General features: G+C 38.0%; 1 protein-coding gene across 1 annotated transcript; it reads right to left on the bottom strand.

The window, feature by feature from the left end:
* Nucleotides 1-1,412: 1,412 nt before the first annotated feature.
* Nucleotides 1,413-27,034, bottom strand: LOC124161260 (transmembrane protein 161B). The gene is made up of 13 exons (XM_046537549.1): nt 26,871-27,034; nt 26,600-26,703; nt 26,222-26,366; nt 14,056-14,169; nt 9,497-9,576; nt 5,627-5,857; nt 5,013-5,129; nt 4,649-4,789; nt 4,170-4,260; nt 3,710-3,793; nt 2,766-2,862; nt 2,149-2,294; nt 1,413-1,931 (listed from the first exon to the last, which is right to left on the bottom strand). The coding sequence occupies exons 1-13, from the start codon at nt 26,871-26,873 to the stop codon at nt 1,812-1,814; spliced, it is 1,473 nt and encodes a 490-aa protein (XP_046393505.1). The 5' UTR covers nt 26,874-27,034; the 3' UTR covers nt 1,413-1,811.
* Between the last annotated feature and the right edge of the window lie 431 nt (nt 27,035-27,465).

Here is a 27,465-nt window from a genome sequence, read left to right as displayed (position 1 = left end):
GTCCGGATGGACGTATTTATTCTCCGATGCGGATTTACAAGGGTGAACTATTCGCGTCAGTGGTCGGAGTCGTACTGACGCTCTCTTTTGTCACGTGGGTAGCCGAGCATCCCCTGGTGGCCGCTGGAAGAACTCACAGAACAACTAACTCTCGTTTGCAGTGCCGTGGTAAACTCGGTGTATTACTTCAAATACGTCGCGAGCGTAACACTCAAAAAGAAACTTTTTTTCAACAACGGCAATTTTAATCACATCATTTTTCAAGCTTAGCAAACTTTTTACCGTAGATGATGTAGGTATTACATTATCTGATAGAAAAAGTCTTCCAAGGCGGGAACGTTATGCAACCTTCCACCGTTTTCGCCTGTAGAAACAAATGTAATGCGTTATTTCACTTCACTGCCGCTGAACGTACAGAAACAATAAACCTACACCAATGGAAACATTTGAGGCATTAAATAACCGCGATACTGTTTTATCAGTTAATTTTTGAATTTTCAGTGGAAAATACCAAAATAATAGAATGATCACGTAAATGAACTAATTAAGTGCATAGAAAAATGGCTTCGTCGGTTGTGCATTGGCATAATGATTGACGAAACAATGCTTTCCATGATTTTTATTCAGTGCGGCGCTTATAAATTGTTTGAATAGTTAGTCGTTGTTTGAGTAAGAAAATTTAGTGATGCAAAAAAACATCGCCTCTCGTCTGGATTTATGCTTACGTTTATCGGATAAATGTTTATCTGTCGCCACACCACTCCTGTTCCTGTATATCTGTTCGCAACAGGTATATTGGCTAGTATTTGCTCCACCTCCGGTAAAGCGACAATTCGCTATAGCGAGTGTCTATTAGTTCACCGTGGGGTGTCGTTATATCGAGGTTGCACTGTATTAGGCACCCAAGACTTGGTAACCATACACAATACAAGTTCAAAAAAAATAATTTGATGGCAATATAAACAATGAAAATTTTGGGGGTAACTAAATTCAGATACATGCTACCTTTCCTCTGGCCAAGTCACATGAAAAACGCAACCACATTATCTGTGACTCATATTCTCATCAATGATTCTTAAGTATGAGAAAGTTTTTTATTCAGTATCATTTAAAACTATGCCTTAGGATAAGGTCACTCAAGTCAAACCAAAATACCTAAATAAGAATAAGAAATAAAATTCCTAACAAACATAAGCAGTAAAAATAGAGGGAAGGGAATTATTACTCACATTCAGGATATCAATCTCCATTGAGATCTTTGGTACTTGGGAGAGGGAAATAGTTTCACATTATAATGCTGCCTCTCATCAAAAATCATTTTTCAGTCCATCGAGTGAGGAAAAATCCAGACCTATGTTATTAAGGTAAAAACTTTGTCTTCTTTCATTTTTTAGATACAAGTAAAGGCCTCATAACATTAAATTTTATTTATTTGAAAACATACAATGCTTCTCATCTGAAAACTTCAACAAGTAAAAACAAGTTAGTAAAAATATGCACTGATAAACATCACATCCTACATAAATCCACTCAGTCAAGTATGAAAGAAATGAAGGAAACACATAAAATAAATAAATGGCAGTATGATTTCAAGTATGAAAAATATCCAGTGAAATACCTGTGAAGAGTAGAAAATATCAGCCAACTATTCCACACCTATGAGGTGAATACTTTTCATCAAAGATCCAGCACACACTCAATTCCATTATTAGTCAATTCATTGTAAAAAATGTGTATAAAAATCTCTCAGCACACTAAAAGTTCTCAACAATAATGATGGTAACAAGTATCAGAAAAATATCAGTCCAGCACTAGGCCTGACCAAAGTAGGATTGATACACCATTCCAAGGGAAGATGTAACAAAAATGGCAAAACAACACCACCAAAGACCAAATCCAAGGAGGCCTCGATAAACTTCCGCAGAAAAAACCTGCGCATAAAAAGAATGATAGGAATTAGCTCACTCCCAAAAAATGTCAAATTTTTCAGAGCTACATTGGCAACTATGCCTGAGCAAGCAGTTTTGATGGGATTATCATTTTAACCATAACATAGCCTCATATAACTCAAGATGAAGGCCATCAAACGTATTTCATTTGAGGAGCTAAAAATCACTTACTCTAGGCAGGTACACCAAGAGAACTCACCTGTTTCAAGATGTTGAGTGCCAAAGTAAAACGTCGTGCAGATAATTCTATGCTTTCATCTTCCTCAGCACTCAGTTGATCAAATGAGCTTTCCTCTGCAGAACACTCTTCTTCTACCAGAGGTTGGCCCAACCAGCTATAGCCACCTTCATGAAGAAAAAGTGAAATAATGTATGGAATACATAAAGTAACTTGGCATGATATTAAAACACCAAGGACTGTACTGTCAACTGTTCAATCAAACTTCAAATTCAATTATACACAACACCTTCAAACCACTTGCATGCAACCTTGTAAAGACATCTTAGGGATGAAGATAATGCCAAGGAATAGAAACCCTGTGTTTTCTAAGTTGAAGCAATCTAAGGACAGCACAACCTATGGAGTTGAGATATCATCATGGTGTTGCACAAGGTGATACCAAACTCCGTTCAATGAAAAAAATTACTTAGCAGTACATGAATAAAGCGAGCCTGATTCATTTAAATAAAAAAAATCCATTCCCACCAATAATTCATACATTGTCCATTTTATCAAACACAAAAATGATGGAATGAATCAACTGTAAGGCAGCAAAAACTGATGAAAGTGGAAAAAAATCACAAAGTAAAGCTTACCCATGCTTTTATACATCAAAGTGAAAAAGAGGCACATTAGAAGAGGAGCCACGTATTGAAGAGTCACCACACAGAGGTAATAAAAAACAGCAGCAATCTAGAAAGAAGCATTCAATTTTTTATCAAAAGTTACAAGTTGTAACAAATATTAGGAAATTCTGTTCAATTATTCACAACAAATAATATACGTATCTGGAAAAGTTTGCCACTTTGAATTTTTCAGATGGTACACAATATGAGGAAAGAAGCAAATGTGTCAAGAAACAATGAAATCAAAATGAATGACTATACAGTCATACGTCAAAATATGATGACTGGCTTGAAATAATTATGTTAGGTAAGCTTTAAACATACATTGTAAGATTTTTTGCAACTCAGAGTTGCACTAAATGAGGATTTGGTTCAGAAATATAAACATTTTCACAGGTTAGAAGGCATGCATGAAGAAATGACTAATATTTTTATTCATATTGGTAATCTCATAAAGTATATTGTCCAAAAATGTTAAGGAAGCTTCAATAAGAAACTCCAGTTGAGCTAATTTAAAATTGCAACTGCAGATAAACAAAAACATGGACTGCAAGGAATGAAGGTACAGAAGTACTTCATCATCAGTGATTTCATACCTCACGCTTTTGATGAGAGTTTATAGATACATATACAAATATGTACCGAGTTACCAGAGGGTACTCTCTTTAACACATTTATTGTAAACACCTTTTTATTATCACCTTCATTAGTAGGTATTTAGAAGTGTATTATCAGCTAAATAAATTAATGAAACCATCTTCAAATATCAAAAACTAACAAGGTAGATAACGCACAGAAACAAATGGGCAACGTTATCACAGGTTCTTATTGAGTATTTCCCAAAAATGAAAGAGTATGGAGAGATAGAGACCACTGATTCAATTGATGCACTTTCTTAATAAAAAAATATTCACCTTCTGTTGCAGATCTATATTTTTAATTCTTCCAGCTTCCTTTTTCTGCTCCTCAATGCGATGATGTGCCATGTTAAGGTAAGTCTGAAAAAAATGAGAGAGTTAAGATCCAGTATTTATTTTAAAATTACCTTAAGCACAAAGTAAAGCTTTATTCAGATTATCAAATTACATTAGATAGACAGCACTCTCGCCATATTTATTGGTGTGTAGAATGATAGTTCTACCACCAGGGTAATAGAATAAAAAAGCTACTTCATTAAAGAAGACAATTAGTCAATTGCGGCTTAGCATCTCATAGATGAAGGACAAAAGGACTTGCAAATTAGAAATAGAAATTCTCCAATTTGAAATGAAAGGCAAAAAATTAGATACTGCGGAAATCATGGAAATACAGGAACACAAAAATTGGAACACGCCACTGATGATCGAAAATCAATTCCATTCTCCCTATTTTTACCTGCAAGTATATAGGCATCAATGACAGCCTCAGCAGCACCACAGCAATAACAGCAATCAGACGCAGGGTATCAAAAGTACCCTCTGTCAACCTGAAAAAATGACCTCATGAGAATTCCTGTATAACGTACAAATAAAATGCTTAGGCTTGAGAAATGTTTTCCACAAAATAATCACCTTTAGAAGTGATGCCGATTGAAAAGTAATGAAAAACTAAAGAAATGAATAATTAAATGCTAACAATTTGTTTATAAATTGACACTTGGATATGCACAGATGACAATATGCATACGCATTAATATGGAGTAACTATTCAGCAGGATATTGTAATTAGAAGCCCAAAACCCAGTACATGTGTATGTAAAATCATAGAAGATGATAGCTCATTTACATGTGTTACATTTTAAATGGAGATAAAACAGGTTGGGCAGTTAACTGAACCTAAAATAGGTAATTGTAATAGATTTAACTTCCACTTACAATGGTCCACTCATTCCAGAAAAAGTCCAGTTTGTTAAATAATCTCTACTAACAGGTTTGACCCAAAGAACAGCTAACAGAAGAGGCGATGCAAAGCTGAGATTAAGTAGCACCTTCAACCATTTCTTCTCACTGCAATACCTACAAGTTGATAAAATTTACGAAAATAAAAAAGAGCTTAAGACGAATATGTACTAAAACAATACTTTTAATCATAACTATATTTTTACACTGACATGAAAATATTACAATAGTTTTGTTTCCTGAAGAATAAGTACAAACCAAATGATTTATGTATCAAATGCCATTCAGACTAGAAAGCTCCTTCAAAAGGGCATCTTCTATTCTTCCTAATGATCCTTACCTTGTGCAATCCCAATGCATTTTGGCCATTCTCAAGCCAGGGAAAGTAAACAATGCTCCTACTAATCCACACCACAAGGCAATGCAAAACTTTAACACTATTTTTGATGCAGGGCCTCTGCAAAAGTAAAGGACAAAATTTGTACATGAATATAATTTTTACCAATTTATGAAGCAATCACACAATACAATTTATAAGAAATAAAAGAAGAATCATTTGCAAAGTATTAAATATTTTTATTGGTATAATCAGCATCACACCAGTGAAACACTATCTTACTTAATTTTATACTCAAATATTAACAAAATTATAATTGTTCTTAATGTTTAAGTGGTTAGCTCCACATAGACATTCACATTAAAAATTTGATGGCAGTGGCATCTGGTGCATTTTCACTGAATCTAAGAATAATTCCAATTCCTTGAATTAAAATGGAGAATAAATAGTACAAAAATAATGGAGCAGATAACAATCATAGAACATATGTATCTCGAATGAGATAAAAGTCTCAATTTCGTAAGTGATTAGGAAAATATGGCATGAGAGGACACGATGGTACCATCAACAAATACACTGGCTTCTAATGATAGCATTTAAAAGAGAAAATAAGGTACCTGTGGGAGAGGAGATTCTGAGGACCCACTAGAGATAATGCAGCAGAAGACGACCGGTTCAGGGTAGCATAGGCTGTGTCTAATCCTAACTCAAGAGTATTTTCATCAGCAACTAGAACAGCCATTGACAAGACTAGATGGGCTAATGCTGATACAACCACTGTAGCACGCTCTCCAGCAGACTCCTCCCCACCACGAAAGTATTGCGCAGCTAAAGCTCCAAGGACTTTTCTAAAAACTTTTAAGGAACATACCAGATGAATCTGTAACCTCTTCAGTCCCAGTGTATCACATATACCGTATTTCTCCGAATATAGTCCCCCCCCCTTATTTTGAGGCTTCAGTTTCGGGAAAAGTTAAAAAAATGCGTTTGAATATAGTCCCCCCCTTATTTTTACCATGGGCATTTTTGGAAAAAAAGGGGGGACTATATTCAGACATATACGGTAATACATCTGGTTTTTCATAATTTCCTGATCGATGAGTGTCTCCAAGTGCTGAGTGCCGCTTGCATTGTATTTTATACATTCTGTGTTTGAACATACTAAGATGTTTTCCATCTCTCTCTTGAATCTCAAGCATGGTTGATGACGAAAGATTCCAGTTTTGGTGTTATTCTACAATGAGTGGCATTATGAAAGGTGAGTACCATTTATTGATACTATTTTACAACTATTTATTGATTATAATTACAATTTTTTAAGTAGATTAATATTTTTCAGTTCTGTTTCTACAGAAAAATGAGGCAAACATAAATTTTCTGTAGAAAATACACTTTCAGGTCAAAAGATGGTAAATGATGAAAAACTTTCCCAAAAATATGTATGTATATGTATTGATTTTACCAGTTCACTATAGTAGTTAGAGGAGATAGTTGACAGACGCCACAAACGGTAAGAGGGTTAATTGAAGATCGGAGAAAAGTTTGAGAAAAATCAGTACATAATTATTTTTAACCTCTTCCACATAAATGATCAGCGATTAATCTTTGATGCCTATGCTCACACAGGATAAGTGACATAGATCCACGAAACTCAACAGCCACTGCAACTGGTATAAGCTAATTTATGTTGGTACATCTATCATTTTTTACTTAAATTTTATTCTGGATACATTATGCGTTAAAATCAAACATTATGTTCTTTTATGTACAAATGAAATCATAATTAATTAATAAAAAATTAAAATATGCATAATGAAGGAAATCAAACCCTCCTCCTAAAGGTTAATAGTCCAACCTAATGATGGCACACAGCATGCACAGTTCTCTCACGGTACACCTTTAAATATTGAGACCAAATCTCAGATCAAATCAAAGAATGGGTCACATTATAACTCTGCCCCATACTTTAGACATTGACCACAACCCGTGTTAAGCTGATTTCTAGTTTCCTAGCTATGCTATAAAAGCTAAAAGCGGCCAATGTGATATACACAGCATACTACCGATTATTCAGACTTATGATGGGGAGAGGCGGCACAAATAATCGGAGAACACGAATAATCCAAACTTTAAATTTAATTTCTTGAAATTTTCATCATATACGTAAATCAATCAATCTATTATTATTTATGCACATTTTATGTTGTTTTAGACTGCTTTCCAGAATCATTAGCAGCTTTATTTTCCCGATTGTGATCTTTTAGCGGCGATAACATGATTGCACTTGCATTCTTACGGCTCCGTAAAATACCTAGTCTCCGAAAACTGCACATCCATGGCTGCGAGATCACAGCTTCAGAAACGTGGTTTGTATGAATGCTTCAAAAGCACTGCACAACGTCAGAAACTACACCGTCAGGCACCACGCCATGTCTCGCACAAGTTGCATGGAATGCAGATCCATGATCACAGAGTGTGATCGCACACTGCAATGCTTGGAAAACAGGAAAACCGAATCTCGTTATGGCAACTGGCGGGCGATCCCAGATGTGGTTATAGGAATCCAGGGCTTATGGCAAACTGTCTTCGCAAGCAAGTGCCTGGTTATGACTCACGCTGTCTCTACTTCCACTTCCCTCACTGCCTTCACTTTTACTATTCCCTTCCATTCCAGAATGACCTTAACTAGTCACGGCATAAACATGCCCGAGTGTGACGAAATCTCCAGTTCCCTTGAGCCATATTCAACCGTATGCTAGTCCAGGGCAATAATTGCGCGTTTGAGATATGAAATATACATATAATGATCGTAGATAATATTTTTCGTCAGTTACGATAAGTTTACAATTCAAGAACCTTCGAAAATTACTCTAAGAATTTTTTTTGTGATCATCGTCTGCAATGCTAGATCAGACATCCAAGTATACTTGAAACATTCCTTTCCAGAAAGTGAATAAAACAATTCCATTTTTTTACAGGAATTCTAATGGAAATAATGGGCCCAGTGTAGCCATGCATTAAAAATCAAATGTCCTGCTGCTTTTGCGTCCAACTTTATTTTTTTTACAAAGATTGTGGAAAACATCAAAGGAGTATGGACTCGTGCATGGATAATCCGCGACACGGATAAGCTGCACCTGGATAATCGGGAGTCTGCTGTTCATAAATAATATTATGTACTTGAAATGCAGCTTCAGAAATATAGCATTTTGCCTTGATGGACTTAATGACTCAAGTAAAATATGAAGAATAATTTAGCTTTTTCATACTTTAGTAAATAAATATAATTATTTCTAAATACAGGAAAATCCACCATCGGATAAGAAAGGCTTTAAAAATTGGGGATATACAGCAGCTTCACTAGCGTTTGAACCCAGGATCCTCTGATTATCAGTCCAGAAAAGTTCCCAATATGTCATAACTCTGTCCTGTTCAGTCACATTCATGCATTTTCAGCAAAATACATACATATGTATAAAATAGCACAAATTATAATGAAATCAATTGCATTCTCATTAATATTGAAATGACACATTGCAATATTTCCACTCATAGATTTATTTTACACTACGCGTTTCGTCATTACAACGACATTTTCAAGTGTGAAAAAAGTCTTAAAGATTTTCCTTATATATCTTGGTGCTTGAAGGGGGGGGAGTAAGATGGAGAATGGGGTTTGGGTGACGAGAAGTGAGGATATTGAAGGCTGTGGGGGTGAAGGGTCTTTTTTAGGGTCTCGAACTGAAGCAGGGTGAGGAGGAAGGAAAGAAAGGTCCTAGGATGGGTGAGGGTACCCTGCACTCATTTTTTTTTTTTTTTTTTTTTTAATTAAACCTTTGGATATAGTAACGTATTTTTTCGGGGTCAACTGTGACGGTTGGGAATCTAGGGTCCAAACTCAGATGTGTCAAGAAAAAAGGGGGGGGCGGCTGGGAATGACTTCTGGCATTTCATGGGAGATCTGTATTCTGTATGTGTCTGTGTTTTTGATGTTGTATCGCCAGTAATGGCGAGGGGTAATGAAAAAGATTTTCGTTCATCAATGGAATGTTCCTCGGTTTTAACTTTTGGATTTCTAAGATTTCCAGGGAGTCTAATTTTTTCCCTTTTATTTCCGTGTGGAGTATTTCTAAGTCAAAGTTACAATAATGATCTGTTTCCAAGAGATGTTTTAAGACTTTTTCACACTTGAAAATGTCGTTGTAACGACGAAACGCGTAGTGTAAAATAAATCTATAAGTGGAAATATTGCAATGTGTCATTTCAATAATATTACGAACTTCCACCACATCGTGCCTAACATCATACAAAAAAAAAGCATTCTCATTAGATCTGGTTAAACCATGGAAGAGTTCCTTGAACCATTAAAATACAATTTTAAGCAATTGTGTTTCTCTACGCTAATCGGTACATCCAAGAAATCACTGTAATTTACAAGGAAAATCTAAGAATTAATAATATGCCATAAATATATTCTGCAAGGATACATTGAGCACCCCAAAACCAAGAGTGACCACAGCATACTTAAATTAACTTCATCCTTGGCTGGTAATAGATAATAATAGACCTGGGAAAAGAGTTCAAACTCACATCAAACGGGTTCAGGACAATGGAAAAGAACTACAAAATAAAAACATACTCAGTATGCAAGATATGTACATATTATCAACTTAGGGTTAGGGAAGTAGAATGTGGCTTATGCATTATTTTTGTTGAATAAAATTGACTCAAATTCTAAAAATTTGCCATGGGTACAAGACTAAATATTCTTAAAAATCATCTTCATTGTTAAATATTAACATGTTGGTGAAGAGACCCAAATACAATAGCATATATCCAATATAAAAACAGTTGAAGGGGTAACCCGCTTAGTGCTCTATTTACAGTTAAACTTTTTGTTAAATATTTTTTTGTGATTTAAGCCAACTGGGAATGAATGCCAAAGAAATTCCATCATAATGACTTATAATCTGGATAATGCATATACAGCACACTCCCCATTATCCGGGCTAATGATGGGGAGAGACGGAATCGGAAAACATGGATAACCCAAACTTTCACTTAAATGTCTTTTAATGTTCATAATTTACTTAAAACAAATAATACATTATTTTGCATGCAGGTACACATTCTGTTATTTAAGAATGCTTCCCAGACTCGTTGAGAGCTTTCTTCGCCAGTTCGCAATCTTTTTAGTAGCGATAGCATGGTTGTAATCGTATTATTAATGCTCCATGTAAGGCCTTGTTTCAAAAACCACACATCTGTGGCTGTGTGATCACGGATACAGAAAAGTGGTACAAAAAACGTTGGAAACTACACTGTCAGGCACCACGCCACGTAATCGCATCTCGCACAAGTTGCCCGGATCGCAACAGCTGAGGGACGTGTATCCGTGATCACGGAGCACAGTCATGCGCTGCGAGGTTTGGAAAACAGGAACACAGATCTCCCGTGAGTACAGCTAGGGCATGATGACTTCCGGATTCTAACGGAAATAATAAGCCCCGTGTATCCTAGCATTAATGCAGTAATTCCGATGATTTGGCATTCGATTTTATTTTTATTTTTTTTTAAGATTGCAGAAAATATTGAGCAAGAGTGAAAGGCATGCAAGGATAATCCGCAAGACGGATATACCACAGCCAGATAATAGGGAGTCTGCTGTAATTACTACACCTTTGAAAATATTATTCTATAACTCATCAGTAGAGGTCAGTGACTTTTGCGAGACGCGATATCACGAAATAACGCAAAATAACACGAAATAATGCGAAATCGGTGGATAAAAACGAAATTTCGCGTTTTCTGCGATTTTAGTAGTGTTAGCGAAAAAAATCACATCTAATGAGTCATAATCTATTAAAGCCTAAGCATTCATTGTTTAACGCTGCCGAAGTTCATTTGCTCTATCTCATTTCGATTCCAAGGTCAATTGGCTCGTTTAGTCTCGCTCATAACGCCGCGTATTATCGTGCACTGTAGTGATTTCTCCGCCAGAATTTTCCGTTGAATTTATCCTAGCCTCTATCTTCGATTCCCATGTATCAATCCTGAAATGTTTAGAATGAGGCGCTTTCTCACCTGAAGAATTAGATATTATGAATTAAAAATGTGCGGAAAGACATGTAACGCGGCCGCGGATATACAAGCTCACGTGCCCGGTACGCGTCAATGCCGAGCAGTAATTCCGGTGACTCACCGCGACGCATTAGAAAGCGTTATTGGATAACTTGTAGCAGGAAAACCTTGAGCGTGGGTCTAATGTAAAAATTTTGTTGACTTAAACACAGCCGCTCGCTTGCTGGGACCGGGCCGCAGTTCACTGCACGGCCCACAGCGTGGCTGAGAGTCGTCTCGTCTGAAAGCGGCCAGAATTTCACGGCGTCGTGACGTGAACGGCGGCCAGCGAAAAGTTGTTTCCTCAGAAAGCGGCCTTAATGTAGCACTGCCTGTATTTCACGCCGTAGACGGCGCACCGCCGGGCCGGATTGAAATGGGCGCCGTGGTGACCACGGCGGCCGTCAACGGTGCCGCGGCGTCAACTGCGCGATTTGATTCGTTCAAAGATATCCATAGACACGTATAGTTATTAGAAAGCACAATGTGCTAGCAGTTGCGGGAAGGGACGGAAGGAACAGAAAGGATAGGAGGAGAGGGGGTTCTCCTCATTAGCAGACGGATCGTCGGATATTCAGCTCTCCACTGAGCTACAATGCAAAAAAAAAATCATTTCGACATTGGACAAATCTAATATATAATTCTTCAGCTGAGAAAGCGTCTCCTTCTAGATGTTTCAGGATCGATAAATGGGAAATAACTTTTCAAGTTTCTTTGAATCCGATTATGTTTTGTTATGTGTGCTTCTTTCACTGCCTTTCCAGATCGATTGGCAACAGCTGTAATCAAAACTAAGCGATTTTGTTGTATATAGCTGCTGTCCTACCTTCCCTCAACACCTGGGTGAGGGGTATCGAAAGGTAACCCAAGACATGAAACATTTCGGCCAATTTGGAAGTTATACAGTACTATGGTTATACCGTAGCTACCCAGCACTCATTTTGAAAACACCATCATGAGTGGTTGTGTTTTGTGGTTGGACTGTTTTTTTTATCGTAGTTCCAACTTAAAATATCGAATGAAGGATAGGAATTTTAAAATGCCAAAAGCTAGTGATAATGTTCATACCAGGGCAAGTAAATTCAGCTGAGAAAGATTTTATGTGAAAGACAGAGTATTACTGAGCAAAGTTTGTGATAAAATATTTTAATTTGAAAGATGTGACACATTTCTAAAGCACATCAGTAGCGATACACATAAACGTGCGAAAGAAAGGGGACCCGCAAAACGACAGCTATCATTTGAACACACAGTCACTCACAATCAGCCAAAGAAAGCAAAGGAGGAGCTTGTTGTTGCTACTACAGAAGCAATTTTTAAGGCTTTATTTAGTGTAGAGAAACTTGACAATCCAAAAATTCTGGAATGGCTCTCGAAGTATACACATATGAGGTAGTGGGAATATGCTGTTTGCCGATCCTATTCACCAAGACTATGTACATACTTGAACCATTTATGTACCTTGAACCAATGTAAGTTGAACCATTTCTTTCATTTCATTTTATCTGAAATTTTGTACAATCAAAATTGTGTTAAATGTTGTGTTTGGTGTATTTAACTTTGCACCCGTGCGCGTGACTGCGTACAAAGTCACTTGTTCCTTCAGTGCTTTGAAAATCGTCTCCGCAGACCAGCGGAAAATAAGGGTTTTTCTCCCCGACAGTGGCTTAGTAAGCACGACCCTCGCCACATGTGCCACAGTGTGGACTTGTGACGTCAACATCTTGTTCGGTAAAACCCATCCCGAAGTTCGCTCTGAGAAGATGGCTTGGTGGTGTAACTGGTAGCACGCCTGACCGGCAATCGGGAGATCCGGGTTCGAATCCCGGCTAAGTCAAATATTTTTTCATGGCGAACTTCATCCTTTGGTGTATTTAATTGTGTAAAATGCTTAATAAAAGTATACGTATTCATGAAATGTGTACCATAAAATAATAAAACGCCTATAAACGTGGGAAAATTGTAGCATTACAATAACACCGCCAAGATTTTCTATAACACCGAAATCACATGGTTATAAAACGGATTTTAGCAAAAAATAAAACCACTTTCACGGACCTCTACTCATCAGTCATAAAAATTTATGTTTTTTCATTAAACTAAAAACCGAATACAAACTTCAGGTTAATTCAAATTAAACAGAGGAAACTATCACTCATGTGAAATACATACACTATGGGCCAAAAAATTCACTTTCACTTCAAATGGAGTGGAACGCACATGAATGTGGATGACTTTATTTCCTCTATTTTTTGCATGTTACTCCAAGACTAAGTCCATGTAGATTGAAATTCACCATTATGGCATATGCACTTCACCATAATCACTTATGTTCACCACTTATGGAAAAGCAAGTAAACTCTTAAATTTAAATGAAACATGAAAAAATGCATTCCCAGTATCCAATAATGTAAGTGAAAAGTAAACAAAAACATTTGTTACCACATTACATTACTGAAGAAACTTATCATAAAGCTATATACTACGTAAATAAACTAGTCGAAAACCTGAGATAGCATAATATTAAGTGATCTAGAGATAGTGCACATTTTGGAAGCAAACAAATAACTTCATCTTATATGAGTTTTAAAAAATTGATTATACATTACATGTGACTAATTTAAAAAATGTGCACATGATAGTGTGTACAATTTCTGTTATCGCAGGAGACCAAGGGCTGATACCCCACGAGAGATGAAGCTCATTTTTCAAGACAGCAATTGTGGCACCACTCTATAGATTGGGAAATTTTATGATCTACGGTTCATGTACGGACTTCATCTCTATTGAGTTTATCAGGGTCACAAGTTGATCTAACCTAAATATTTACAAATATAGATGGTATTCTTCCGGGATTACCTAATTGTTTACATAAATGAGTAGAGACCAATATACTACCAACTAAAAATATGTCATGCAGCATTACCTCAGTTAGTAGGTACACAATGATAGAATATACTGAAAAATCAACAAGCCACTGGTACTCTGGATAAAACTTCAAATGGACCACATCCAAACTTGTCACAGTAGCAGTTTCTAGCTGAAAAGTACAATTCATAAAGATATTATATATCTTCCACTCAGATGAAACAGCTTTAATAATTTAAAAGCCTTGCATAAAAAAGAAATTCGTCCAGTATGTTTACCATATATTTTCTGAATAGGAAAATCTTAATCTATTGCATATTTAAAAATAGAAGTGAACTCCTCTATTGAATGAAACCAACTTATGGTTTACTTAAGAATAATTAAATAAAATTTTACATCTTCTGAAACTAATTATGCACATGCATGTGTCCAAATTATAGCTCCTAATCAATGTCAGCAACAGATTTGACTCAAATTCTTTAGAGAAAAAGGTTCATATAGGCATTTCACACATCATATCTCATAAACATTGTATGATGAAAAAAGGTCATGAGTAAATAACGTTCAAAATATTTTCCAGCCACCAAAAATAATCTCTCTACATTCTTTTACAGATGATATGAAGATAAAATTATTCCTTTTGACACCCATAAAAGCAGTGTATTCTCAGAACCAAACATCGGTGGCTGGCTAGGTAACACGTGACATCATAATTACACTAAAGTTCCCTAGATAGGAGCTGCATGTTTCTTGTTTCAAAGGGTCCCTCACTGCAAAATCATGCAGTGTGATTACTGAACCACATCCTGCAGTAGTTACTTTTTGTGCAACTTAATCCTTTTGCACCACAATTCTGCCAAGGAAAATGCTTTTTGAAAGGCCAACATTTTTACTTCTTTGTGCAGAGCTCTCTTGAAGAGAGGAATATATTGTAACCGTCGCTATTTGGCCGGTGACATTAAGGGTTGAATGGACGCTTTGAGAGAGGGAGAGCCTTACCTCATGGTCAAGCAGAGGTTTATTTTTTTTGTGTGTTTGTGGATTGTTCCTGGGTGTGAGCGAACGATGTGAGCGTGATTCTTTTTCCCCTCCCCCGCCCACCTTCAATTCCCGCTTTCCCGAGTCCCCGTGTTGTGAAACGAACAAAGACATCCCCCCCCCTCTCCCCCCATGGTGATATGACTCGAGACAGCATCCATTTATGAACCCTCCCACTGCCCCCACCCCAGGTACACCACCTTAGGGATAAAAACAGGGGGACTTTTAGGGATAAAAACCCTGCAATTTTGGCCACCGGGAGGAGAACGAGTCGGGTCACGCAGTCACGCTGGGTGTAAGATTGCCAAGCTAAAGAAAGAAGTTGGCCTAGTTTTTTTTAACCCATTAATCCCCAGCGTTGCGTAAACGCAACATTATTGAATTGAAATTATTATAAAAAACCTTTGCTTCAGGATATTTTTTTCTCAGGGTTTCTGAATTCCTGAAATACCATTCGCTCTTTTTCAGTTATTTTTGGAAAAATATTCATTAAAATAATAATTTTTATTTTACTTCGAAATTTGCCTATTTCGAAGCGCTGTAGTACTACAAACTGTAAATATTTTTTTACAAAGATTTATTGGGCGATCTTGCTAGAGGTAATGTTTTCTTTTAGTTCTAAGCTTCTTTATTCATCATGTTTATTTTTGTCACGAACTTTCATCGCTACTGGTATAAATATGGTTGTTGTAAATAATGTTGCGTTTACGCAACGATGGGAATTCTCTGGTAGACCAGAGGGCTTGTCTCAAAGCATAAAAAAAATCGTCAATATGGCTTTTAATCGACAACGTAGTCTTTTGGAGGCAGTTTAGATGCATTTGTGGCACTCACAGGTTGTGAGTTTGCATAGTAAAGGGTGAATGGTATCTTGAATTCCAACATGGCCATCGCTACGAATTTTACATCGAACACTCTGGTACTTCGTGGAGTCAAACTGTTGCGCGCACACGTGGAACCGATACAGGGCAATGTAATTCCCATGTCGTTGAGTGAAAGGATTACTTCGTAGACGTTAAATTCAGCTTCAGATGCATTCACTTTCAGAGATGGTAGAATGAGAGGGTGAGAAACCTATTAGTTGAAGCAGGATTGTGATGGAAGGTGGAGCGTTCCTCTAGTCGCTCATTGGAATTTTCTCCGTGCAATCCTGAGTTACCTATTTTTTCTTCTATCGCTTAGGTGATGTAAGGCTAATAATCTAGCTTCAGTTGAGTTCGTATCAGTGAAATTGTCCTCTGAAATGCATCTTTAATTCTCATCCAGTAATTATATCAATCATACCGCAATAGTTTTTGCTCGGCTTTTTGCTAAATAATTTATTCAGGGGTTTCCTTCAGAGTTAAAATTGGAGAAAATTTTATTCGTTATTTCTTCGCCTCAGGCGTATACTTTATAAGAAGCGTCAAGAAGGTAACTGAAGAATATAAATTGACAGGAGAGGCGATTTATAATATTTTCTTAACTTTGGAACTACAATGGGGATTACATCTTCTCAGTATTTCGAATATTACAGGAGGTGCTGCAAGGTATATCAAAATTTACCCAAGCAGTATCAAAAGAAAAATCGTCCAGTAAACGCGCACGCCCAGGTAAAAGATGCAGAGAACAAACAGCGGTTCATCTAAATGTGAAAAAATAGAATCTACCTCCGTAGGAGTCCCGAATTTCTGAGTGAAAAAGGGAATAGAAACACTTATTACTCAGTATGGAGGCCACTCACCAATTGAGCTCCGTCACTTATTTCTGTGGAAAATGAATTGAATTAATTTTGAGCTACTCAATAATTACGCTGAGGAGATAAATAACCATACATTTACTCAGAGTGAGGCAGATATAAAAAAAATAATTGGAATGGTAATGTTGTCGGGGTATCACGTATTACCACGCACTAAGTTGTGCTGGACAAGCCAAGAGGAGATGTCTGTCGCAATTGTGAGGCAATTTATGACGAGGATTTGGTTTGATGAATTAAATAAATATCGACAGCTCTCCGATAATTCTCAACTACACAAAGTGATACATTTTTGAAAGTTGGACTTTTTCTCAATAGACTTAACCAAAATTCCATTCAGTTAGGAATTTTCCCAACAAATGGTTTCATATTTCAGGTAGCACGCAGCTAAAATGTTCATTCGTGGGGAACAATTTAGAGTAGGTTATACATTGTGGTGTCTGACCTCATCTACAGGCTTTTTCAATCAATTTTTGCCATATGGTGAGGCGGAACTTGAAAGTGATATGCCTAGGATTTGTAAGTTCACTAGAAGAAAGGGTTGTAATAAATTTGCTGAATTTTTTTGTTAGTCTCCGAAAATTCTTCCCAAGTATTTTGATAATTTCTTCATCAGTTTCAATCTATTAGTAACTCTTAAGTGATAATTGTCATTTTTCAACGGGAAAAGCAAGAGGAAATCGAACGGAAAACTGCGCACTCATGTCTTTGAGAGATTTGACAAAAAAACCAAACGGGGATTTCTACTGTTCGTTTGACAGGTCAAAAAATATTCTCTTAGTGCGACGGCAGGATAACTCTGTCATCGCTGTTGCTTTAAATTATGGGAATATAATACCCATAGTAAGGACGAAAAGATATTCCCGGAGATTCCCGTAGAAAATCGAAATATCATCAACGATTACAATCAGGGAATGGGAGGGGTAGATTTTCTCGATAATTATGTTGCATGTTACCGTATCTACTTTATGAGCAAAAAATGGAGGTGGCCTCTATTCCAAAAAGGGGTTGACAGTGCAGTGGTGAATCCGTGGTGATTTTACGCCTAAGTCACGGGCAAAGCAATTCCTCAGTTAGAATTTCGGTCCGAGATCGTAAAACTTTACTGAGACTAGAAATCGTTCCCAATACAATGGCTGATGACATTTGGCATAAAAATCGGTGTCCACATGCGGGAAAAATAACATGTATGTGGGGTTAACCGCAGCATGCCCTTCAAGGGAGAATACGGCATTTCATCCGCAGGCTACATATAATTCCCGGCGAAGATGTCAAATTTGCAAATCAAGGATAATTATGTTGTTCAAAGCGCTACGTTTAATTCCGAGCAACATATTATTGGACATTACATCAGAAAAGACGATGAAAAATAAAATATGCAACCTAAGTTTTCAAAATTTTTTTTGCTTTTATTTTCCGGAGTTTTCCCAGCGTTGCGTAAACGCAACATTATGCAAATCATATATTATGCTGAATATATTAATTTTGTCCGAAAATTAATCTTAATTAGGCCATAATTAACCGTAAAATACGAAATAACCGGAGTTAAAAGCCCTATGTGCAGTCTGGGGAATAATGGGTTAAAGTGCTGTTGGTGAATACGCAGCCGGAGGAGATTTATCGGGATGTGGCGTGGGTGGAAGGGCTAAACTGAAGTGCGACAGGAGAAAGCAGACTGACCGGTAATTTTCCATTGCCAAAGGAAAGCCGTCCCGCGCTACCCCATCAAGGAGACACAGCGGAAGGCAACAGCCCTCACCAGGAGCCACAAAAAGCAGAAACTCAGCCCTCAGCATTGACGCGACCCGGATCTGATAAGTACTACTGCCCCTGCCCCAAACCACAAACTAAGACATTTTTCCCCCCCATGTTAAGAAGATTCCGTACCAGTGTCCCTGTGACCAGTGTTTTATACAAATCCCAAAACCGAAGCCCCAAAATTGTCCCCCCCATTCAGTGCAGAAGAGCCGTTTCCCCCCCCTCTCAATCTTTATTGTGTTCCGATTCCCCCTACTCCCCCCCCCCCCCCCGGTGTGAGAGTGTGTATGTGTGTATTAGTTTGTAAGGACAGGGTATGTTTTTCTTTTGATTATATAGTCATTTAACTTTGTGATCAGATGGTTCAAGATGAACTGATGAAATCAATCGGACGAGAATTAGTCGTTTCACTTGTGTTTGCTCAGTTTTCTTCTGATGTTATATTCAGTCGATTCTCGCACATGCCCGCAAGGAAGCGGCAATCTGATGTATGATTATGTATTTACGACTATCTACGTACTGTTTTCATTAAATCTGTGTTAAACGAAGGATTTGTAGAAAGCTCTCGTTCTTTCATGCGCACCTATCACCAAGAGATCATTCATATGTTCCTTACCCTTCTCACGCACACCGTCCCCTTTCTCTCCCGAAAAAAAAATCCCTTCCCCTTTTATTGTCCACCCCCAATCCCTCCCACTCTCCCCTTGACGAGAGGTAACAATATCCACCTCCTTTGACTGATGACATTAAGATAACATTATTCTTTTTGACATCGAAGATTTTGAGCCCATTGTGAAACCTAAGTCAAAAAAATTCCCCTCTTGGTTCAAAGCAGATGCCATTCGCTCACTTGGAAACAAGAATCGTGCTTGGTATCTTTATAAATCTTTCCCGAACGAGGAAACTCGAACTACATACACTAACCTTCGTCGCTGTTCCAAAACGCTAATTTGCCGTGATCACAAGGAGGATGTTCAGGGCATGTGTTCATCCATTTCCTCCAACCCAAGAAAATTCTGGTCCTTTGTGAATAGTCGCCGAAAGTCTCCACGCATCCCCCTTCACGTGACCTATAACAATCTCGAGGCTGTGGGTCCAGATAGACCAAACTTATTCAATCAATTCTTTACTGATTGCTTAGCTCCTTCATCTACTCTCTCTAATAAAATTGATAACATCCCCACGCCAATTCGTGACCATTGTCTATCTAACGTTATCACAGATCCCAAAGAAGTATTTGAGTATCTCTCCAAAATCCCTCTCCATCGTGCCCCTGGTCCCGATGGTTTGAGCCCCAAACTAATTACAGTGCAACCTCGATATAACGACACCCCACGGTGCACTAATAAACACTCGTTATAGCGAATTGTCGCTTTACCGGAGGTGGAGCAAATAATAGCCAATATACCTCTTGCGAACAGATATACAGGAACAGGAGTGGTGCGGCGACAGATAAACATCTATCCGATAAACGTAAGCATAAATCCAGACGAAAGGCGATGTTTTTTTGCATCACTAAATTTCCTTACTCAAACAACGACTAACTATTCGAACAATTTATAAGCGCCGCACTGAATAAAAATCATGCAAAGCATTGTTTCGTCAATCATTATATTTATCGAAAGACAGTTTACCACATAAATTTGAGACTGAGCACTCCATTAACTTCATTTATAACAGATCGCTAGCAATTACAGAGGTTAAGGAGTCTTGATGAAAGTCTTCCGGCGGTGAAACCCTCGCTATGGCGAGAGCTAACACCGAAAGGGTCTCGTTAAAACGAATTTTTAACACGCTTATTATAGGGTCAATAGGGTGGTTTCCTATTATTTTTTTATTGCCTAAATCGAAAGATTATTACTCCTGGAGTACGTATTTCACGCTTTTAGATTTTTAAATGACGATATCTATTTTTCGCGATCAAATGAAAAGTGAAAAATTTCATGCGCGCGAAAACGCGACGGGTAAGGAAATCTCTCCGTGTGACGTATTTCTGGTTCCCCCTCCCGCCTGGTAGGTGACCTTGATCGAGGCTCTGAGCGCTGATAGGACGCAGGATGCGAACAGGTAGCTGAGTACCTTCCTGTCTGGTAGCGCATGGCTTAAAAAATGTTTATTAATACCTTATCAAGCGAAGAAAACTTTCCGACCTTAGCCAGTTTTAATAGGTGATTATTAAGACATGTTTCCCTGAGCTCTGTGCCTCATGCATGCATTGGTAGCCTCTGACGATGCATAACTCCTATCCTCTCGTGTAGAAACTAGGTCCCTGTGACGTCACGTGGAGTGGAATCGCATGGGCGCCAATCTGGCCTTTTTCAAATGAGGATAAAATTTGACCCTTGCCATTCGTCTAAACCGGTATTTCAAAAACCAAATAATTTGTGTATTATGAATACACTAATGGTGGGTAACGAATCGCCATCAATGCCTTTTGTTTTCTTTGATGAAGGAAACTACCCTATTGACGGTGCATCGGCTATCTCTCGTTATAGCGGGGGTGTCGCTATAGCCCGTACTCGCTTTAACGAGGTTCCACAGTAGACATTGCGCCTCCTCCCTCTCTCTTCCATTGAGCCTCCTACTGAACAGTTGCTTTTCCCTCGGCACCTTCCCCTCCCAATGGAAAATTGCCGACATCATTCCCATACATAAAAATGGCCCTAAAGATGAAGTCTCAAACTACCGCCCAATATCGATACTTCCGATACTATCTTCAGTTTGTGAAAGGATTATTCTCAACAGGCTCTACTACTTCACTTCTCCTTTTTTATCAAATAATCAGCATGGTTTCCTTCCGGGACGCTCCTGCCTGACCAACTTAGCTCTTTTTCAGCATCATGCAGTCATTTCCATCTCCAATAAAGCTCAACTTGACCCAATATTCTTAGATTTCTCGAAAGCCGACTCTCTTGACCACTCTCTTCTCCTTCACAAACTCTCTCATCGCTTTAACCTGCATGGAAATTTTTTAAACCTAGTGGACTCTTTCCTCAACAATAGATGCCAGCGTGTAAAACTTCCTGGCTGCTCATCCCAATGGTCACCCACAACATCCGGAGTACCTCAGGGAAGTGTACTCGGGCCATATTTATTTAATCTTTTCATTGACGATCTGGCCTCCCTTGTACATCCCTCTCAAGCCCAAACCCTTTTTTACGCAGATGACTGCAAAATTTTTAAGCAAATTAACAATATCGCAGACTGCCATAACCTACAGGACGCATTGAACAAGGTTTCAGAATGGTGCAACACCTGGAATCTCCGCCTAAACGCTAATAAATGCAACATAATTTCCATTTCACTAAAAAAGTCCCCTTATGATTTCAGGTACAGTTTAAACTCCCTTCCCCTCAGACGAGTCTCCACCATCAAAGACTTAGGTGTCTTAATGGATCAAAAATTAAATTACTGTGAGCATATTACAAAAATTAAAAACAAAGCTATGTCTCTCCTTGGCCTCCTCTACCGCTTCTCAGAAATTGCAGACCCAATAGCATTACGCGCATATTTTTCAACTATTGTCATTTCCGTTATAATGTGTTGCTCCCCCATTTGGACAATCTCAGCCCCATCCAATGTTTTGGCTCTTAAAAGTGTGACAAATTTTTTCACTAATATAGTTAAGTGCAGAGCCCCTCATCTTCGTAATATGTCCGCTGATTCTGTTTTGCACACTCTCTCTATATCTAATATTCCAAATTTAATCTTAAAATCTGATTTAAAACTAATACATAGCATTCTAAACTCTTCCATTGACTGTCCCGATCTCGTCTCCAATCTAAACTTAAAAGTTCCATGCAGACCCACTCGAACGCATTCGCTCCTCCATGTGCCCATTCCCAGATTGTCACTAACCAAACGTTCCATCCTCTCCCGCCTCTCTTCCCTCATAAATTCCCTTCCAGATCACATTGACCCGTTCTCCATTCCAAACCACTCCTTTACAAACCGCGCTCTTTCCTACCTTAATGTAAGCTCTTAAGGTCAAAGAGCTTCTTACTTCAATGTATTGTTATTTATTTAAATTAATTATGTTTGATTGTGTTTGTGCTTTTATGTTTGTTATACTGTGCCACTATAAAATGGCAAACTATGCTGTATGAGGACAATTTGATAAATAAATAAATAAATCCATAAAAGCAGTGGATTCTCAGAACCAAACATCAGTAGCTTGCTAGGTGACACACAGCATCATAATTATACATACTTAATTTCCCCCGATGGGAACTGCATTTTTTTTGTTTAAATACCCATCACCCATCCTCAGGACCAAACTTAGTGGGATGCAGTGGCGCCGACTCCATGGGGCCTGAGGGGGCCCGAGCCCCCTCAAAGTTTCGTTAGGGGGGGCGGAGCCCCCTCAATAATTCAAGATAATAATTAAGTTATATTATGCTTGGTGAAATCACAAAAATATATTAGTATGTTTTTATTTCCCATGTTTGACGACAGTTACCTTTTAAAAAACATTCAACAATGTGTTAAAACAAATAATTATAAGGTAGTAAGCAGGTTAACTGAAAACAAGTGGTGTGAATTATGATAGTGTTACGGTGCTGCGACACACTTTGAATATAACCTCTTCCCAGGGCAATACCCCCGATATGGGCCCCCCCAATATTTTTTATAAGTCGGCGCCCCTGGTGGGTTGCTATACCCTACCATCATTAATCTACACCCTTCAAAGAATTAGTAGCTGTTTTTGCAGCACAAACCGGTAGATTAAGGTGTTATGTAGCAGCCTGGACCTAGAGTTGAGGAAGACACTGGTGTAATGCTATGTTCGGAGTGTATGGTGCGGGGCAGTGTGTGGAATGTATGGATGCAAAATATGGACCTTGGGAAGAAGAGATTGGGATGGTATCAATGCTTTTGAGATTTGGGTGCAGAGGAGAGTGAAGAGTGGAGATTGAAGTGGGTGGAAAAGTGAGGAATGAGGTGGTGCTGGGAAGAGTTGGAGAGAGAAAATGATTGAGAAGTATACAAAAGAGAAAGGGCAGTTGATTGGACATATTTTCAGATTTTAAATACAGCGGTCCAGGGAACAGTGGAAAGAGAAAAGAGAAGCCAAAGAAGAAGGCTGAAGATGACAGATGAGGTGGGGTCAAAAAAAAGACATAAGGAAACCAAGGAGGAGGTGGAGACAACTTTGGTGTTTCGGGCCTGCCAGTACGAAGGAAACCAGCTGATGATGATAAGAATCTTCTTTGTTTTAGCGAATTATATTCCTCGATGTAGAAATCTGTTAGTTAAATTAACAATAGAAGTTTTGATTGAAAATTGTAGGGACTCAAACCAAGCCAAATTGGTCTGTTGATTGTTCTATATTTTACAGCGTTTCAGTACACTTACTTTCTTGATCTCTGCATTCTATTCGGGTTTTCACCGCGTACGATGTGTTTTAGTGACAACAGTTTCGCTGACATTGCAGTCAGCGTCTTTAGGTCGAAGGTGAGGAAACTCAGTAAATTTTCTGCCTTTTATAGGCATAAAATTTCCCACCTTATGTAGGCAGCGGCTCCTGACCCGCTGCTGCTCTCTCACTGGTCGGTTTTCCATCTCCCATTGTTGGTGGTCGGAGAATCCTTTTCCATGCGATATGCAGGCTGTAGCCTTGATCCCTATTGAAATTCGCTGGCATTTTTGCTATCTCAATAGCTTCTCTGATCAGGCGAGGGAAGTATCAAAACACAACACAACGGATGCGGTGAAAACCCGAATAGAATGCAGAGATCATCTAATCAAAGCCACGAAAATCTTCGAACCTAAAATTACTTTCTTGTTTGTTTTTCCTTCCAGGCAAAATCTTGCATTGCATTTATTCTTAAGTGATTGTTAGTCACACTGGATTTGCGTTCCTATTTGATACTTTTTTTTTGTTCCATTGTTTTTTTTTTACTTCTTGTCTTGCATTCAACTATATGATGTGCATATGCATCCATTAATAACGAATCTGAATATCTTCCATATATACAAGAACACTATGTCATTTTTTACTGCAGTTGCTTTGTACAACAAGTGCCAACCAATTTCGGAAAGTAGAACGAGAATTATACTTCCTGATTGAAGAGAGGGTTAAACGGATAATTTATACATGGCCATTTTGTTGATAGTTTTTTTGCTTCAGTTTCTGTGCCATTCTTCACCTGCACCATTTTAGCTACTGAATAGGGAGAGTCGGAAAGGGAAAAATAGAAGATTGAAGGAAAGAAGAAAAGGTGAGAGCTTGAGGGGACTAGCTATGTACATGAGAGCAAGATAATCTAATGAATGGTGAAATTAAAGAAGGGCAATCAATGCCCTCGTCAACATAACAGTGTTTTGAGGGTTCTGACACTTGCTGTGCTTCATCCACTACTCTATCTCTGCCATGCCTTTACAATGCATTAAAATGTGATTTAAAAAAACCTTCTCCCAGAATATCTACCCTAGGAATATCCCTTCTCGATCCCTGCAGTCATGACAGATGGCCTAGGAACCAATTAGTTACTAAATCGTCTTAGGTACCACAAATCCTTTCACAATTGGCAAACATGTGAGGATCAATGAAGGGCAACACTTTCACAACAATTTTTTCTCAAGTGTTATGGCCTAGCAAGTTATTTTTGGATACTTTTTCCTTCTAGTGGACCCAATGTGCATATATTTCCATTGATGTTTTTGTGGCAATATTTTTTAAACCAACAATGGAGACTTGACTTTAAGATTACGTATTTTAAGCATTTAATTGGAGTTTATTGGTGGGGTGATCTCCATTCTCATTTCATTTAAAATTACAAGAACAACCATTTCATGGTAACACAAAAATCAAATCATATAGCATCATTTTCTAGCACAAATGATTCAGCCCTGAGGATGGAGTAAGACCCATATTCCGAATCATTGGTAGCCATGGAGGACATAACCCCGTGGAGCACTGCAGCAACCTTCATTACTGGCATATACCCAGAAAACATCAGATCTTTTTTGCACATGTAGGTCACCTGCGAAAAATTTCTCCCTGCTATTTGACCATAACGCATGCTACTGCTCTCAAAAGTGAAACGTACCATTTCTTTCTGAAACTGATCTTTAATCACAGATATGGATTCTTTTTTCAGGAATAAATACGGAAAAAATGAAAAGCGTATCAAGAAAAGTTCCATGGATTGACACCCATGGTTGCTTACACCAGACACCCTTTCCAAAAGCAATGTGATATGTACCATCCTCAAAGAAAGCTAAAAACATAGCCATGAGTGGAAAAGAATGGCCTATATGGTTTATGTACACCTTTTAGAAGATCAAGTTCTCTTAAGGAACTCCTAAATGTTGATAAGAAGCAGCAATGATATCCGAGGCTACAAAATCTATGCATTTTATTTTTTCGCATAAATGATATCTCTGCTGCTTCACAAACCTAGCAAGCAATCCAAAGGTATCCACCCAGCTAGAAATCGTCTACGAATATACTGACCTATTTGCAAATAAGACATGAAATTTACTTTCCAACCCAATTTTCTTTCAGCCAGCTACGCTTCATAATCACAGCAAGCAACCCAAAGGTCCATATCCTATCCATATCCTATCAAGTCATACTCAATAATCTAAACAAGCCCAAAAATAAAAAGATGACCTATTTTCCCCTGCGTTTCTCAAGCAAATTTTAAATGCTATGGTCAAGAATGTAAAAAAATAAATGAGAGGATACCTGTATTTCTAAATTTCTGGGCACATGAAATGTATCAAAATTTCTCCCGTTCTCTTCTTTAGATTTTTTGCCTTTTCCTTTCACTTTAGGGATCCCAGCTAACGTCTTTAGCTCTTCGTTGGTTGGATATAAATACCGCGTCAACCTAAAATGATAGGATATTCGGATTACAGCCTCATGAATGCAAGGTTTAATATTCATGTCAGACAAAAATCTTTTAATACAAATCACTGAGCTACAACCGACGAATCATTTGTTTTCTAATCACAGCATGTCAACGCGTCTGCCGCTATATCCATAGCCGTGATTGACTCTGAAGAGTCACAAATAGTGAATTGAACATGCATACATAGCAACAAAATCATAAAAACAACCTACCCAGTTGAACAAAGGAGCCATCGAGCCAAAGAGTAATGTGGACCTAACTTCTGAATGATACTTGCCATCACCATTGTGATAACGAGCTGAACACCGAGTAAAGCCTGAAAATAGTGAATTAATGACGGATAAAAGACTTACCGGCTCTACAAAAGAAATGTATAACCATTTATTAGCAATAATATCCCCTTGTTTAACAAGCATTAACACAGGCCAAACTAAACTATAAAGAAGAATGTTATGAGGACGAATGACTTTTATTAATGAATACCATTGTATTAAAGCAGAGAGATCGAAACTTAAAAAAGGTCCCGGGAGCCGGGTCAGGATCTAGAATAATATTAGCTGGAAAGTAATTAGCTCATTCAATGGCCATGATGGAAATAGAAATCGAACTGCGGCAGCCGAAGGCACAGGGAGGTAAAAATTAGGATCTTGCGCTTGGCGTTTCTTACTTTTTCTCCTTTTTCTCATGCCGCTAATGAATGGCGCTAACTTTCATTTCACGTATGAATGATCACACCATACGTCATCCTAAAATCGAAAAAGAACTTAATTAAGGAGGCACAGAGACAAAATTTAAACTAAGCCTTCTTACAAATTTCAATCCGGCAATAATACTTTGCGTCATAATTCAGTAATATTCATCCCTGACAACATATTTTCGGTTTTCACCGCTGGAGCATGCAATGGTGATCACGAATTATTTTACCTCAAGATATCAAGCACTTATTCATAGAATGCTGGGACATATCTCCGCGAAAAAAAGAAGATACAGAGCTATGTTCCGTATTTACTTGAAAGTAAAAACATGATCATTTAGCAAGGCCAGGGGCGGATGTAGGATTTTTATCTGGGGGAGGGCA

The sequence above is a fragment of the Ischnura elegans genome, chromosome 1 (genome assembly GCF_921293095.1).
Source record: "Ischnura elegans chromosome 1, ioIscEleg1.1, whole genome shotgun sequence".
Lineage (NCBI taxonomy): Eukaryota > Metazoa > Arthropoda > Insecta > Odonata > Coenagrionidae > Ischnura > Ischnura elegans.
The sequence above is the reverse complement of the archived record's forward strand: the minus strand, read 5'-3'. Positions and strand labels throughout refer to the sequence as shown.

What these genes read in the sequence shown, in the direction of transcription:
- LOC124161260 (XM_046537549.1), bottom strand. An exon ending in CCAGAAATTTAGAAATACAG is followed by an intron (nt 14,170 to 26,221) that starts GTATCCTCTCAT and finishes TGTACTTTTCAG; the next exon opens with CTAGAAACTGCTACTGTGAC. An exon ending in TTGGTTTTGGGGTGCTCAAT is followed by an intron (nt 5,858 to 9,496) that starts GTATCCTTGCAG and finishes AAAAGTTTTTAG; the next exon opens with AAAAGTCCTTGGAGCTTTAG.